Here is a 16,601-nt window from a genome sequence, read left to right as displayed (position 1 = left end):
AACCCCTAGAATTTGTTCACACTGACGTATGTGACCCTATGAGCGTTAGTGCAAGAGGTGTTTACGAGTACTATGTAACCTTTATCGATGATTATTTTAGATATGAGTATATATACTTGATGCACTGTAAAAATGAAACCTTTGATAAATTCGAAGAGTTTCATGCGGAAGTGAAGAAACAACTAGGTTTACCCATAAATGCGCTTTGGTCTGATCGAGGTGGGGAATATTTATCTTATGAGTGTTTAAGGTATCTCATAGAGAATGAGATTTTATCCCAATTAACCGTGTCAGGCACTCCATAACAAAATAGAGTGGCAGAGAGATGAAATTGAACGTTGTTAGATATAGTACATTTGATGTTAAGTTATTCGAAGCTACTAATCTCTTTTTAGGGATACGTTATACAAATGACTTGCTATATTCTAAATGATGTGCCAAATAAGACAACATCGAAAACCCATACGAATTGTAGCATAGCAAGAAGTCAAATCTTAATAATTTTAGGATCTGGGGATGCCCGACCTACGTATTAGATAAGATGTAAGGAAGTTGGACTCACGAACAGAATTGTGCATGGTTTTAGAATATCCAAATGGTGGTTTGTTTTATAACCTGAAAGAGAAAACTGTTATAGTCTCAACTCATGCTACTTTCTTTAAAGAAAGTTACATGAATTACTTCAAACCTCAGAGTAAAGAAATACTCGAGGAGCTTTAGAGAAATATACAAAACCCTATGGATTCCATAATCAACTCCTAATAGTAGACCTGTAAACGATCAGCAACATAGGGAGCCTCGTTGTAGTAGGAGGGTTTCTCGTAGGCCTAAGTTCTTCCAATTTGGAGGAAGTGTTTTTAACACTAAGTCTGTCTAACAGGAAGATGATGACCCACTCACATATGAAGAAGTGATACAATGTGCTGATTCCAAGCTCTAGAAAATAACTATAAAAGCTGAGATGGACTCTATGTATTCAAAATCAGTGTGGGAACTTGTAGACTTACCAAAAGGGATAAAACTCATAGGGTGTAAGTGGATCTATAAGAGGAAAAGAAATATGGATGGAAAAGTGGAAACTTATAATGCTAGACTTGTAGCAAAAGGTTATACTAAAAAAGAAGACATCGATTACGAAGAAAACTTCTCTTAGATTGCTATGCTCAAGTCAATCCGCATATTACTATCCATTGCGACGACTCTCAATTACGAGACCTGACAAATGGATGTCAAGACAATGTTTTTGAATGACTATATTGAATAGAGCATTTACATGATACAACCTACCGAATATATAGCTAAAGGGAACGAGCATAAGTTTGAAAACTACTTAGATTCATATATGAACTTAAGCAAGCGTCTCGCTCATGGAATCAAAGATTCGATCAAGCGATCAAGACTTTTGGTTTGAGCAAAACATAGATAAACCTTATGTTTATAAACGTTTAGGGGATGGAAAAATGGTCATTCTCGTTCTATATGTCAATGATATTCTACTCATTTGGAATGATGTAGGGACATTGTCATCGGTTAAACTGTGGTTAACCCAACAGTTTAGCATGAAGGACTTGAGAGAAGCTAATTTTGTTCTAGGTATTCGAATCTTAAGGGATCGAAAGAACAAAGTGATAACACTATCTCAGGTTTCATACATAGACAATATATTGGAGTGTTATGCAATAACCGATTCAAATAAGGGAAATTAACCATTCGTATTGAGATTCATCTCTCTTCAGAGGACTGTCCTAAGATAGCTGAAGAAAAAGAGAACATGAGAAAGGTTCTTTATGCTTCAATAGTAGGAAGTCTTATGTATGCTATGTTATATACACGCTTAAATATCTATTTTGAAGTGAGGTTGGTAAGTCGATATCAGGCGAATCCAGGACCAAGGCACTAGCAAACAGTTAAGGATATACTAAGTATTTACGGAGAACAAGGAATTATATGCTTGTGTATTTTGGAGGGGATCTTACTCCTATTAGATATACTAATTCTGACTTCCAAATGTGCCGAAATTCGAGAAAGTCGACATCAAGCTATTTTTTTCCTAGACAATGGGTCCATAGTTTGAATAAGTATCAAGCAGGGTTGCACTGCTAACTTCACTATGGAGGGCTGAATATGAGGTATGGAACAAACTATGGCAATGTAACAATGTGGATATAGCTAAAATCAAATAAACCACATAAACACAAAACACATAAGGGAGACAGTAGTGTTTGACATAATGGTAGACGTAGTCAAAAATCACATATGAGGACAAAACCCGGAGATTTTTTTAGCCAAGACTCTTATAGCTAGAGAGCTCTTTGGGAAACATAGGGCATAAGAATACGAAACATAACTCATCTACTTCACTGAGGCAAGTGGGAGACTATTGCATCTAGTGCCTTAAGTGTAGTATTTTCGTCAATGTACACTTGTAATTTTTCTAACAGATTGGTTAATAAAAAATTCATTGATTACGATTAATATACTTTGTATTATTGTCCTCAAATGGTTTTTTCACATAAAGCAAAATGAAAACAAATGTCGCTCATTGGTTGTCTAAATGCTTAACTAATACTAAGCAATATTACGTGGTCGGGTTGTAGTACAGAAATGTAACTTGTATCAATAGAGAAACCTAAACATGTCCTTAGTCTAATCAGAAATCAGCAAACCGATTAAAAAACTAATATGTCATCTATCAAATCTAATTGGGGAGATGCCTTGTCTTGGGCATTGAAGCGGATGACTCCGAGAAGATAGAGACATGAATGTGAATGACTGGACTGACAGTACATCGGACATGACCCAAGCAGAATAGATCTTGAACTTGTTTATGGATTTATTCACTTGTGACATTTATAATGTGACATACCTAAATCCTGAAAGGATGACAGACTATGTATGCATGACTCGTACACTTTGATATAAGTAAAAGTCCGAGTTCAAATAGATAATGAACTGAAAGTTGGTGATTGGGTGTACGACTTCTGTAGTATGTAGCGTCATTCACAACAGTGAAATTCATGGCTCAAAACATGGGTAAATGATATCCTTTCATTGGCATTACATGGTTGATGAAAAGTAAACGTGACCACGGGTCGTCCGTCTTTGTGATGGATGACTTGATCATTATTTGATAGTGATTGATTTTTCATGAAGGAAGATGTAATGGTTACCATGAGACAAAAGAGGATCATATTAGGAGAATGAATATTATCTCAAAGAGATCAATGATATCCTATGAGGGTAACACACTTATGACAAGGTCATTAGATGAGCACTGAGTAGTTACTTTCGTCATGGTATGTTGTTGGGGAGAGCTCAGGCACGATACTATAGTGGAATAACTTCGTGACTAAATGAGTTTATAATTAATAGGTGAAAAGCTGGAACTTAATTATAAATCATTTGAGTTTCAACTACATATGTTCAATCGATCCCTCTATTAGCTCGTTGAAACTAGAAATGAATTGCGTGTTTGAATAAAAATGAACGGAATGAATAGGAAAAGAGAAATGAGAAACATTCATGAATGATTATGGATTTCTCTGAAATAGAGAAATGGAATCATTTGAAATTAAATGTAGGTTTCCAAAAATGGAAATGACAATGATCCATTTGCAACCTTTATGGATTACTTAAAAAATTATAGGAAGAATAAGTTTATGTTTTTGGACTGTTTTGAAGCCCACAAATGAAAATAAATCATTTTGTCAATGTGAACATATTGAGTTGTGAAATATTGAACAATTTTCTCGAAATTTTACCAGGGGTAAAATAGTTAAAAATTTTATTGGGGGTAAAATATATATGAGAAAATTGTTTTATATATAAATATTAAAGTTTATTTTGGGAAATAGAAAAACTAAATCGGGTTGGATCACATTACAGAGTATTGGGTCAAACAAAGGACTAGGAAGTATTTGTAGCAATATTAGCGTGTGCCATCCACCCTAGTCCTATTCTAAGTAGGATGTTATATTTCTATTTGAAATAAACCATTACAACTCAACAACGGTTCTACCTTCTCTTCCTATAAATAGATGACACCGGTATAACTATTAACACAACATTGAGATATTGTTATTCTGTCGAAAAATAGAGAGAATTTATTCTCAACTATTACATATATTTTTCCGGAATAACAATTTTACTGATTTCTATTAAGAAGAGAGAATTTTCGTTTTCACCCCAAAAGAAGAGAAAACTTTTTCTAGTTCTGCGTTTCGATTCAATTGGTTCGAGCCTACACTCCAAGCAGTTCATGGTACGAGAATAATAAAGAAGATCATTTGGTTGAAAGCTGGGAACAACGAACGTCCGCTAAGTCGAAAACACAAATACGAATTCAGTTAAAATTTATCGCCATAAATATCACAAACCTGGTCTGTTTTCAAAATTTTAATTTTCCACTATGTAAGAAAACTGTTTTCAAATTAGGATTTCTCCAACATATTCTTCGTAAAGGTTGAAAACTGTTTAGATGTGCCTTCCTTAGTGACAACTTCTTTGATCCCTGATTGCATTGCCCACTTCAATGATAGTGGATTCTTCTCACTGAGCTAGGCTCCGTAAATATAGAAAAATTAAACTGCGTAAAAAAAAAAACTTTATTATCCCCTTTTGTCCATTGTGCTTATCATAGTTTTTGTTGAAGTACTCACTTCCACAATCACTTTTACTCATGCTTTGTTACTTAGACTTTCACACTTTGTAGGTTTAGCAACCGGTTTAGGTTAACAACGTACCTATGATTTTAGTATATATACTAAGAATATATATAAAAAGAAAGATACGCAGAAAATTAGAATAGGTAAAATAGTAATTTTAAAAGTTGAGATGTGACAAGCGAAGAAAGCATTTAATTTTTTTTAAATCTCCATTTAGAATGGATTAGTGTTAGTGAGGTTAAGTGGATTTTGTCATTTCTACTTATAACTGGCCCCAAAATCATGTATCTAGATGAAAACGTTGCTAATATATAGATTTAAATATTGATAATGTATGAAATATAAATTACTTTTTTTATAAATTGTAACAACTTAATAATCTAGGTTATATGAACTTTGATACATGTACATACTTATATAATTTTTATATTATATTTTAGTTATAATGATAAATTTAATTCTTAATATTTATATATATTTTTATTAATGTGGCTCTTATTTTGTTTGAGCTAAATTTGACCATCAATCTTTCATAAATATTAAATTTTAAGCATAAATATTAACTAAAACATTGAATTTTAAACATGGCAACTCGCATGGTAATTTACGTGTATTTAATTTTTAATTTTATGAATTTTTATTTGTTAAATATTTTATAAATTTTAAATTATTTATTGATGTGACATATAAGACAAATAGTGTTATGTTAACATGGGAGTATACGTAGATTGTCATGAGGGTTGCCACACCAATATCATTAAAATTAATATTTTAGTCTATATTTTGTTGAAACACGATTTCACTCTTTTAAAAGTTAATGGTCAAATTTAGTTAAAAAAGAATAATGACCAAATTGACTAAAGATGTAAAAATTGAGGGTTAAAATTATTATTATGCCTATATTTTAACTATTCTTTCAAAATCATCTATATATCTTGATGGTTGATAATAAGAGAAGAGATAACCACCTATTGCCGACCAACACTTTTTCGAAATGGTGGTGCTGCTCCCTGGTCTCCACTAGGGGTGAGAAAAACTCGATTCAATTAAAAAATCGAAAAAAAAAAATCAAATTTTGATTTAATTGAATTGAGTTATTCTTATTATTTTGCTTTGAAATTTTTTTTCAAATACATATAGTTTCAAATTTATGTGCTATAACATGGAATTAGATACTGTAATAATATTTTAATTTGACATGTTTAATTTTTTAATTTAACTTGAAAATTTTCACTTGATTCGACTAGATTCGAATTTCATTTCACTCGACTCGATTCAAAGAAATTTCAAATCAAGTTAAGATGATAATATAGGGCTCGTCAACTCAATTAACTCAAAAATTTTTCACTCTTTCGATCGAACGCTCACCCCTAATCCCTACCCCCAGCCACCCTTTCTTTCCTTTCCCTTAAGCCCTCCTGTTTTCTTTCTCCTCCTCGTCTTCCACCACCATTTTTTTCTCCTCCTTTGCTGGCCACTCATTTTCCAGCATAAGAGGACTATGTTTTCTTGGCAAAATATGGTGTCCAAGGTTTTTCTTTGGATCCTCCCTTGAGGAGGTTTTCTCGAGTCATAGACGCTTGAGTTTTTAAAATCTTTTGCGTTTTGTTTTTTCGAGCACTTTGCAACTCGTTTTTGGTTGATATGTTCTTAGCACATCTGTTGTTACATGGCAGTAATGTTGTTTCTATGCCATCGGAGCAATGGCCGAGAAAGAGGCTGAACGATTCAAGGTGGCTTGTTCACTTTGTTTGCTGTCTGCCTATTTCCTGACAAGTTAGGTTTGTCCGTGGTATGGCTTGAGTCCTGTTTTGCTCTCCTTTAGGTTGTGGCTGGAAGCCTGATGCAAGTATAGTTTGCTCTTTTATGGTATAACTTGACAATTTGTCAAACATTCATGGTGTTTCTTAATTTTATTTTCTAATGGGCTTTCCATTGTAACTAGTTTCTTTCCATTTTTTCTTTGTAACAATTTTACAATCAATAAAGGAAAATAAATAGGAGAGGAGGGAAAGGGAATTTAACAGACTTTGTGGAAATAGAAAACGTGGAGAACATGAAATTTATTAGATTAGATAGTGACGCGAGGCCCGACCAACTCTGAATGAATGTCCTTCAAAGAAACTGTAAATGGGTGGTATTTGCCCATTGCATTAAAAAGTTAAAATAAAGGAAACTTATGCACCGCCTACAAAAGGTAAAATCTACAATAAATTTACTGTAAATACGTCAAACAGTAAATCTATAAAAAAATATCAAATGAATTCCCACTATTCTTAACCACCCACCCCATTTTATATATCACTATCTCGCTCGTATACAGCCTAATTTAGCCTCGGCCATGGCCACGAAGACCCTGCAGCACATTCTTCAACACATCTTCTTAATCTGCGTAACCCTATCTCCCCTCTGCTTCTCTTGCAATGAAGATTGTTTCACTTCTTTCACCCCAACAACAGCAACACCTAGTCCAAACGTCTCCATCAAAGACCAGATAATTAGCCTGGCTAATGATCAAGAAACTGTGGATTGGATGAAACGAATAAGGAGGAAGATACACCAGTACCCCGAACTAGCTTATGAAGAAGTTGATACCAGCCAGCTCATTAGGCATGAACTTGATCTGCTTGGTGTTCCTTATCATTGGCCTGTGGCTACCACAGGTGTCGTCGCTAAAATTGGCTCTGGTTCTCCTCCCTTTGCTGCTCTCAGAGCTGATATGGATGCTTTACCTATTCAGGTCTGACTTTTTTTTCTTTTTTTTGTTTGTTATTATTATTCTTCAACTTTCTTCACTTTTTGCCTTTCCTTTAAGAAAATCTAGCACAAGGGTTTCCTGGAAGAAAATTTTTAGTGTTCACTCATGAAGTATAGACTCATTGGGTTTGAAATTCGATTCTTGAGTGGTATTCCCTTGGTGTAATACCATGATCAACAGTGTTTTAAAAGAATTTTAGTTGTTAAACAACCAATAATTATTAGCCCTTTGAAAGAAATCAGTATTTTATGGTATTATATGATACATAGTAAATAGTCACAGGTTTTCGCTGTTTTGCTAAATACTGCTGGGCTATATTATACTAGAAGATCAGGAAAGCAAGATCTTACTTTTCCATACAGTGAAAAAAGAAGAAGAAGAAAAAGGTTTAAAAACAAATTTGTAGCTTGAGATTGACATGTTTTCAGCTTTACTAGGAAGGAATTAATTGGAGTGCCTTCGAATCGGACTATCAAAGCCCTGCCCTTTGTATTTTATTTTTATGTCATGCAGGAATTGGTGGAATGGGAGCATAAAAGCAACGTAGACGGTAAAATGCATGCTTGTGCCCACGATGCCCATGTTGCAATGTTGCTTGGAGCAGCAAAGATACTGCAAAAGCTGCAATGCGCTTTACAGGTCAAGCATAATTATGACAAAAACTCCATTCCAATTTTTAAGAATATTATTAAGGTCAAATTTTGCTAGTGATCTCTTCACTATATTTACTTTAAGATTTAGTAATTTTTAATTATAATATTTAAGTCGTAAGTACTAACAAAACTGTGATTAATTTCTTTTATTTCTAAAGTTTTATTTGGTAAATATACTAATATATAATGTTTCATTAGCTTACAAAAGTCATCATTTTAATTATTAAATTTAACTACTATCATTTCCGTTAAAATTAAAGCTTTGTTTACCATTGAGGTTAAAAAGCACCCTTCAACTCAAACCAACCTTGATTTCAAAAGCTTTTAAACCAAACTTTAATTTTAAACTGAAATTTAACCAAACCAAAAATTCAAAATTTTTAAATTTTGACTTTTGAAAAGTTCTTTTAATGAAATTATCTTGTTATCATTCCATTAAATCTTTTATTTTACAGTATAATACTTAGAATTGATATTTTATCTTCTTAAATTATTTTTCAATAGTAGTTAAGTAAAGTAAACTAACCTTAAATCTGTAACACAGTAATTGCAGAGTTTGACCTAAAAATGAAATTTCAAAATTAAGAAAGGAAAGGAATTACAATCTATAAATTACAGGGAACTGTAATTCTAATATTTCAACCAGCTGAGGAACGCGGTGAAGGAGCCAAACACATGATTGAAGAGTCAGTGCTTGAAAAGGTAGAGGCCATTTTTGGGTTGCATCTGGTGCATGAATATCCCGCTGGTGTGGTTGCCACACGAGCTAAAGAATTTCTAGCTGGCTGTGGGAGCTTTAAAGCCACAATTAGCGGCAAAGGAGGCCATGCTGCAATTCCCCATCTCGCCATTGATCCAATTTTGGCAGCTTCCACAGCGATAATAAGTCTACAAAATATAGTTTCAAGGGAAACTGATCCTTTGGATTCTCAGGTGTACCTATTTCTACGGACAACGTCCAGAGATAGCTAATCAAATAAATGATCCTTGGCCTGACATTGGATTTTATGTAATTTATTGGATACTGCAGGTGGTCTCAGTGTCTATTATTCATGGTGGAACTGCAATCAATGTAATCCCAGACTCAGTGACAATAGCAGGAACTTTTAGAGCTTTCAGTACGAAGAGATTCAATGCACTTAGGGACAGAATAGAAGAGGTGACAAAAATGCGTATGGAATTTGAATCATTAATAAATTTGATGTAAATATTCATGGACTTGCTCTTGTCAGGTAATTAAAGCTCAGGTAGCTGTACATCGGTGCTCGGCTGCGGTCGAATTCTCGGGAAAAGATCACCCTACAATTCCTCCCACCGTCAATGATGAAAAGGTGTTCGAACATGTAGTGCGCGTGTCGAGGGAGATAGTAGGAGAAGAAAACACAAAAGTAGCTCCTATGTTTATGGGGAGCGAAGACTTTGCTTTCTACTTAGACAAGGTTCCTGGAACATTCCTCTTCTTAGGGATTCGCAATGAGAAAATTGGAGCCATACATCCTCCACATAGTTCTTATTTCACCATTGATGAAGATGTGTTTCCCATTGGGGCGGCAATTCATGCAGCATTTGCACATTCATTTCTCTCAAATTATACAAGTTCAGTTTGACAACTGCCAGAAATGTAAATAGAGATTGCCGTACAATGATAATGATATGATTGCTATTTTATAGTTTCGTCTCTTATCTTGGTTGTACTTCACTATGTATTAATATCCAATGTCATTCGTAAGTTAGATTTTAACATTTAATATGAGTGTCACACGAGTCTCACACATTTAAATGGTGATGGTCATTGTATTAAGTATTAATAGACAAAAAATAATAGAACCTCTTATCTTTCCCATTATTCACCGCTCACAATTATATTTATTATATTTGCTAACTCCTGCAACAAACATATTTTATATAAATATGTTTAGATACAATGGTCTATTTAGTTAATTTTAGGTTAGGTCAATCTGGATCCGATTAATTTAGATTTTAAAATTTTAGTTATTTCAAGTTGGATCAATTTTGAGTTTAAGAGTAGAATTATTTCAAGTATTTCATGTTTAGTCATATAAATTCAATTTAATACACAATTTATGTTGAATCAAATTATTTTGGATTAAAGTTATTTGTACATTTGAAGATACTATTAAAATCGATAAAGTTAAATTTCTTAATTTTAAAATACAATATTTAATTTTGGAGTTAATAGTAATTCCAATTGTCCGTTGGGTTCTACTTTGTACGTAGCTTCATATAATGGCTATTGCCATACAACATGTCCATTGGGTCATACTTTGTACGTAGATAGTATTTACAACTAATAGACAAATTGATGGCTTAATATCGCATGATTATAAAACATGCCAAAATGCTGAAGTAAAAAACCCCACTTATATCATCAAGAAAAAACAAAGTCCGTTGGAAACAAACCTGCATATAAGTGGGATCCGCTATGAGGTTGTTAAAAATTCTTTTAAAAAATCTTTTCAACATGTTTCAAATTAATAATTCATACATTCTCATATTTTTTATATTTTACATAATAATTGATATATATATATTTTTATAAATTTTGGATCCTTCTAATTTTTATTATTTTCTCATATTCTTTTAGTATACTCTCGTAATTTTTTTTGTACTTTCTTATAATTTTTATACTTTTTAGAAATTTTTGGTATACCCTTATAATTTTGGGTATTCTCTCAAAATTTTTTTGTATGGTTTCAGAATCAGGATTCGGTACAAAATAAAATTTTAGAATAAAAAATATTATTTTAAATATTAAGAGATTTTAATGAGATTTTGTAATGAAAAAATTAATAACTTTTAAATTATTATATTTTGACAAAATTTGGCAAAGAAAAATATATTTCATGATAACTTTTAAAAATAAATTAATTATCAAGACGAACCAAACTTGGCATCCCATCATAATCTTTAGTATTCTCTCGTAATTTTTTGTATCATCTCATACTTTTTTTTGCCTTCCCTCATAATTTTTTGTAACCCCTCATGTTTTTTCAGGTTCACTCAAAATTTTTTGTACTTCCTCTGAATTTTTTATATTCTCTCGTATTTTTTGTGAACTTCCACATGATTTTTGGTATTATTTTGGAAAGAGGAATTGACTTGAGATATAATTTTAGAGTAAATAAAAATATATTTTTAAATATTAAGAAATTTCAATGGATTTTTGTAATGGAAAAAAATTGTAACTGCTAAATTATAATTTTTATGCTAAAATTTGATACTAAAAATTATAATTCATGATAAATTTTTAAAAATGTGAAAATTAAATAAACAAAAAAATTTATTAAGACGAACAAAAAATTGGTATACCTCACAATTTTTGTATTCCCTTGCATTTTTTGGCACTTCCTCATTTTTTTTGTAGTCTCTCAAGCTTTTGGCATTCCCTAAATCCTAATAATTTTTATATCCCTTCATATTTTTTTAGTACTTAGAATTTTTATATTCCCTAATTTTCTTAGTGCTTCCTAATTTTGGTATCCCCTCATGTTATTTGGTATTCTCTCATAATTTTGACACTTCCTCATATTTTTGGTATTCACTTATAATTTTTGTATTCCCTCATGTTTTCTGGTATTCCTTAAAATTTTGGTACTTCCTCAACAATTTTGATACTTCCTCATAATTTTTGGTATGGTCTCGAAGTTTTTTTATGATTTCAAAATGAGGATTTGAAATAAGAAATATATTATTTTTGAGTAATAAGTAATTTGATTAACATTTTGTAATAGAAAAAATTGGTAAATTTTAACTTTTTTTTCATGCTAATATTTGGTACGAAATAAATTATATATAATGAGAATCTTTTTACATTCTGAGAAATTAAATAAATGAAACAAATTAAATTAGATCAATCAAAAATTGAGGGATTATGACTATCAAATATTGGTTTGTCTTATAAATTTTGTTTTATTTATTTAATTTTATTTATTTTAAATTTATTAATATATAAAAAAATTTATAAGTATGCAAAAATAAACCTTTATACTAAAAATTAATTCCTCTTGTCAAAACTTAATTTTGAAAGGATATCCAAAATTCTGAGGGCATACAAAAAATTATGAGAGAACACCAAAAATTAGAGACTACAAATAATTATGGAGGGGTATCAAAAGTTATGAAAGGATATAAAAAATTATGAAGGTGTAACCTCTCCAACCCGGCCTAGACGTTTCGACCCAAATTCTGAAGATTACATCGGTTGTCGAGATGACCTAGTACGACCGAGATTTATAAAACAATTAATTTAAAACATTTATTTATTTTGGAAGAAAACTTAGCCTATTTTCAAAAAAACTCATGAGTTATCAAAAATGGATTTAATTTAACTTTCCTAAGCAGTGGTGACTACTTTTAAGGAAGCTTAGTTAATTTTCCATTTTTATTACTCAAAATTTATCTACAATCTAGTAGTGAAAAAGTGATTTTTTTTACTTGGTTTTAATAAAACTATACTTTATGCCTTAATTAAATAAAAATCTTATTTTAAAATTAAGTTAAATGTCATGTATGCTAAATAAACGCTACATATGAGTCCTATGCCACAAAATAAATAAAACAATATAGTTTTGAAATAACAGGAATTATAAAAATAAGTCTAACAATACTTTGATAAAAATAAAACGTTTCTGAGCCTTCCATATGTCGCGTTCACATCTTACCCTGGTGGGTTATTTATAGAGATGGAAAAAATAGGGAGTGAGCTATGAAGCTCAATGTGAGTTTCATCACAAGTAAACCAATGCAAATGCTTAAATATACAGAAACACAACGCATAGAACAAAACACAATAACAATTTCAAAATATCGATATTTCAGACCACTTCCACAATGTATACATATAAATATATATGTCATCTCAGTAAATCCAGTTTGTATGCACATGCTTTATTAATGTCATACAGTTTCAATTTAACAGAAAAGTTCCTACCCCACTGCTACACACCACAATGGGAGTTCCCTGAACTCCAACCACCTACATACCGAGTTGTGGTTTAACCACCACTAGTTTTGCAGATAAAGTCTTCCATTGAATTGTGGATACGCAACAAAATTCGCAGATAAAACCTGTAACTCTGCTGTGGGTAACAGTAAAATATCACGATAAAATCTGACACTAGGCTGTGGATACAAAACAAAAATTCGCAGATGAAACCTGCCACTAGGATGTGGGTGCACAACAAATTTACAAATAAACTGTCACTTCTTTCTCTGTACATATCGTCCCACCCCATGCAATGCAATATGACAAGCTCAAAATGGATCAATACTGTAGCATTTAATTATGCTTTTAACAGAACAATATGATAACAATCAATATGCCTATAATAGTTCAATACAGTAGCAAATAAAATGCTTATAACAGATCAATTCAGTAGCAAAAGTCATGCTTATTAAGTGTTCGTTTTAACGGTAACATAAGACATGTTGTATGTACAATCACAAATACATATACAATAAACATATGTATTATTCACAATTTATGCAAATATAGTATTAATTCAGTCAATTAGATAGTTTATTCTAGCATTAATCATATTATTAGAGGCTTAATTGAATAAAAATTAAACATTAAACAAGTCGAGAATCAATTAGGGACTAATTTGAGTAAAACATAAAATTCGGGTAAATTTTAAAATTTGTAAAGAATAGGACAAAATTGTAATATATAAAAATAAGAGCAAAACTATAAAATTTGAAAATAGGGGAAAATTGTAAAATCTAAAAAACATGGACAAAATTGTAAAAATCTAAAAAATAGGGGTAAAACTATAAAATTTAAAAAATATGGGCAAAACTATAAAATCTAGAAAACATGGGCCAAACTATAAAATATGGAAAATAGGAGACACACGGTCGTGCGGCTGGACCGTGTGCGAAGCCCTAGATTGTGTGGAGGGGGTACACGGTCGTGTGGCTGGGTCATGTAACAAACTAAGGTCGTGTGAAAATCGAAAAACCTAGGGTTTTAGGGGAACATGTTTGTGTGAGAGGCCATATAGTCCACACAGGTGGCCCACACGCCCGTGTGGCCCTATCCCAAAGCATGATTTGCCTTGATTTGCTTGTAAAAGAATACACACCTGTCTCTGGGATATCAAGTGACATCCCTCTCGTTCAGATCTGGTTCGGGTACATAAATCGGGTCCTTCAAATGATATTTACGCAAGAATTAATGACGAATTCCAAGATTTAAACAAGATTATCAAGAGTTTTGACAAAATTCGTAATGGATTGTAATTGAATTGAAAGATTAGCGAGATCTAATGCTATTTCAGAATTTACGAGTTCTTACAAATCAAAATGAGAGTACTTACCTAACTTTTGATTAAAATATAGGATGTGGTTATCAAAAATTACGAAACCGATGAAAAAAACGAGTTAACAAAAATCAATTTTGAGTCAGGATAGAAATATAATTCTCAGCAAAAATATATAAAGTTTGATAAAAGAAAAGGGAAAATAAGATAAAAAGAATAATATAAAGTGAAGAAAGGAAAATCCTATTTAGTGTTGGAAAAAAAAGAAAATCCATGTCTAAGTAGGAAAGACTGGAGTAAATACGTAGAGTTTGAAAATCTTAGGTGGTTGCATGGTAATTTCCCCCTTTTTTGCTAAAATTAAAAGAATAATGAGGGAGGGTGCATAACTTGAACTTGGGGTTCAAGGGAGAAAGAAATGATGCTTAAGCATTAGGCTACTACTCACACTTAATTATTTTCTACTCTATTTAATATATATTCAAATATGGTTTTGATCATAGGTTGCTGACAAAGAAAGAAAAGAACTAGGAGAAGTGTGGATTGAACCTAGGACCTTTAGAGAGGACACTAAACACTTAACATCAAGCTTAATCATTTACTTGGTCATTCTTTACAATTAACCCCCTATATTTTAGAGTGTTACAGTTCTCCCCTCCTTAAAAAAATTTCTTCTATGAAATTTCTATTACTGGTATGTTATTTGCCACTACGCTTTCGTTACGCTACTCTGATTTCTATGTATAATTCTCCTCCCTATACTTCCTACTGCTTTTCTTGAAAATCATATTCACTATCACAGGTTGCCTTTTGGTAACTTCACTAACAGTTTCCTCTACCCCAAATTCCCAATTTTAACAAAAACACTTACCGTTTCTCTGAGTCTAAGGTATTCTATAGTTTTCAAATAAAAAGTTCAGACATTAGTTATTTCCTACGTACTTTATAGTCTAATGATCATAATTTATCTAAAGTTTCAAGAGTAATGGTAACTAAAGTAGGACCGACATCAGAGCCTCAGATTCAATTTTCTGTAGAAAATCAATTTTTCAAGAACTTGTGTCATCATTTTTCCCGAAAGACCCCTTTCTATGACATGCATGCAGATTCATTTATATTTCCACAGCTCAAGTTTTGTAAACCTGTAGCTTTGATACCACCAAATTTAACCTCCCCAACCTGGCTTAGACGTTAGACTCAAATTCGGGAGATTACATCGACCACCGAGATGGCCTAGTACGATCGGGATTTATAAAATAGTTAATTTAAAACATTTATTTATTTTGGAAGAAAATTTAGTCTATTTTCGAAAAACTCATGAGTTATCAAAACCAATTTAATTTAACTTTCCTAAGTAATAGTGACTACTTTTAAGAAACTTAGTACTCAATATTTAAATAATTATTATAAATTTAATTTCATAATTAAAATATATTAATATTATTCCATTTATAAATAAAAATTTTGATTAAATAATTACTATTATTTAATAAAATAATTTTAAAATTAATTAATTAATTTTTAATTAAAAATTAAAAACCCCATCATATGTAGAGATCTAATGCTAGTTAGGCTGTATTTAGCAATGCTGTGGAAAAACACTTTTGGAAGAAAATTGTGCTAAACAAGCAATTTTTGGATGAAATTTTTGCTTTTCAAAAGCACTTTTGGCCAAATAGAGAAGCTAAAAATTTTAGCTTTTCTTCTCCCAAAAGCATTTTGAGTGCTTAATTACTTTTTCATCCTTCATCCCTTTCCCTTCTTCTTTTTCTCTGCAAAGAAGGAAGAAACCTGTTATTTCGCAATATTATTTTTTAAAATAATACAAATATGTTAATATTTAATTACAAGATTTAATGGTTTTATTTAAATATCTAAAATATAATTTATATGTTCTAATTAAATTTTATAAATATCCAAAATACTGAAATTTTTCCTAGGGTCGTTAGCGTTGTTCGCATCGAATGTAGGCCTTCTGTAGGGTCAATATGATCTGAATTAGACCGTATTATTTGATATCTGATATTCTGAAGTTGAATAATCAATTATTGTATGTATCATTGATGTGATAACTGTTGAATGATCTGTATTATCTGATAATGAATTGTGTTTGGATAACTGTATGTGCATCCTTAATATCTGACATCTGTAATCTGTATCTACATGGGGTGGGAATGATATAAAAAAGGAAGTGTTGGCAGTTTAATGATCTGTCGAATTGAGTGGCTGAGCCACAATTCCGTAT

The 16,601-nt window shown here is 31.6% G+C and overlaps 1 protein-coding gene across 1 annotated transcript; it reads left to right on the top strand.

Moving 5' to 3' along the window:
- Positions 1-6,953: 6,953 nt before the first annotated feature.
- LOC105778759 (IAA-amino acid hydrolase ILR1-like 1) lies at positions 6,954-9,921 on the top strand. The gene is made up of 5 exons (XM_012602519.2): positions 6,954-7,404; positions 7,936-8,061; positions 8,694-9,008; positions 9,106-9,234; positions 9,308-9,921. The coding sequence occupies exons 1-5, from the start codon at positions 7,006-7,008 to the stop codon at positions 9,680-9,682; spliced, it is 1,344 nt and encodes a 447-aa protein (XP_012457973.1). The 5' UTR covers positions 6,954-7,005; the 3' UTR covers positions 9,683-9,921.
- Positions 9,922-16,601: the final 6,680 nt, after the last annotated feature.

The sequence above is a fragment of the Gossypium raimondii genome, chromosome 4 (genome assembly GCF_025698545.1).
Source record: "Gossypium raimondii isolate GPD5lz chromosome 4, ASM2569854v1, whole genome shotgun sequence".
NCBI classification, from domain to species: domain Eukaryota; kingdom Viridiplantae; phylum Streptophyta; class Magnoliopsida; order Malvales; family Malvaceae; genus Gossypium; species Gossypium raimondii.
The sequence above is the reverse complement of the archived record's forward strand: the minus strand, read 5'-3'. Positions and strand labels throughout refer to the sequence as shown.

Bases quoted from the DNA above. Each gene is read 5' to 3' on its own strand.
- LOC105778759 (XM_012602519.2), top strand. From the start codon at position 7,006: ATGGCCACGAAGACCCTGCAGCACATTCTTCAACACATCTTCTTAATC. The intron at 8,062-8,693 runs GTCAAGCATAAT...TATAAATTACAG, and splicing joins AGCTGCAATGCGCTTTACAG to GGAACTGTAATTCTAATATT. The intron at 9,009-9,105 runs GTGTACCTATTT...TGGATACTGCAG, and splicing joins CTGATCCTTTGGATTCTCAG to GTGGTCTCAGTGTCTATTAT.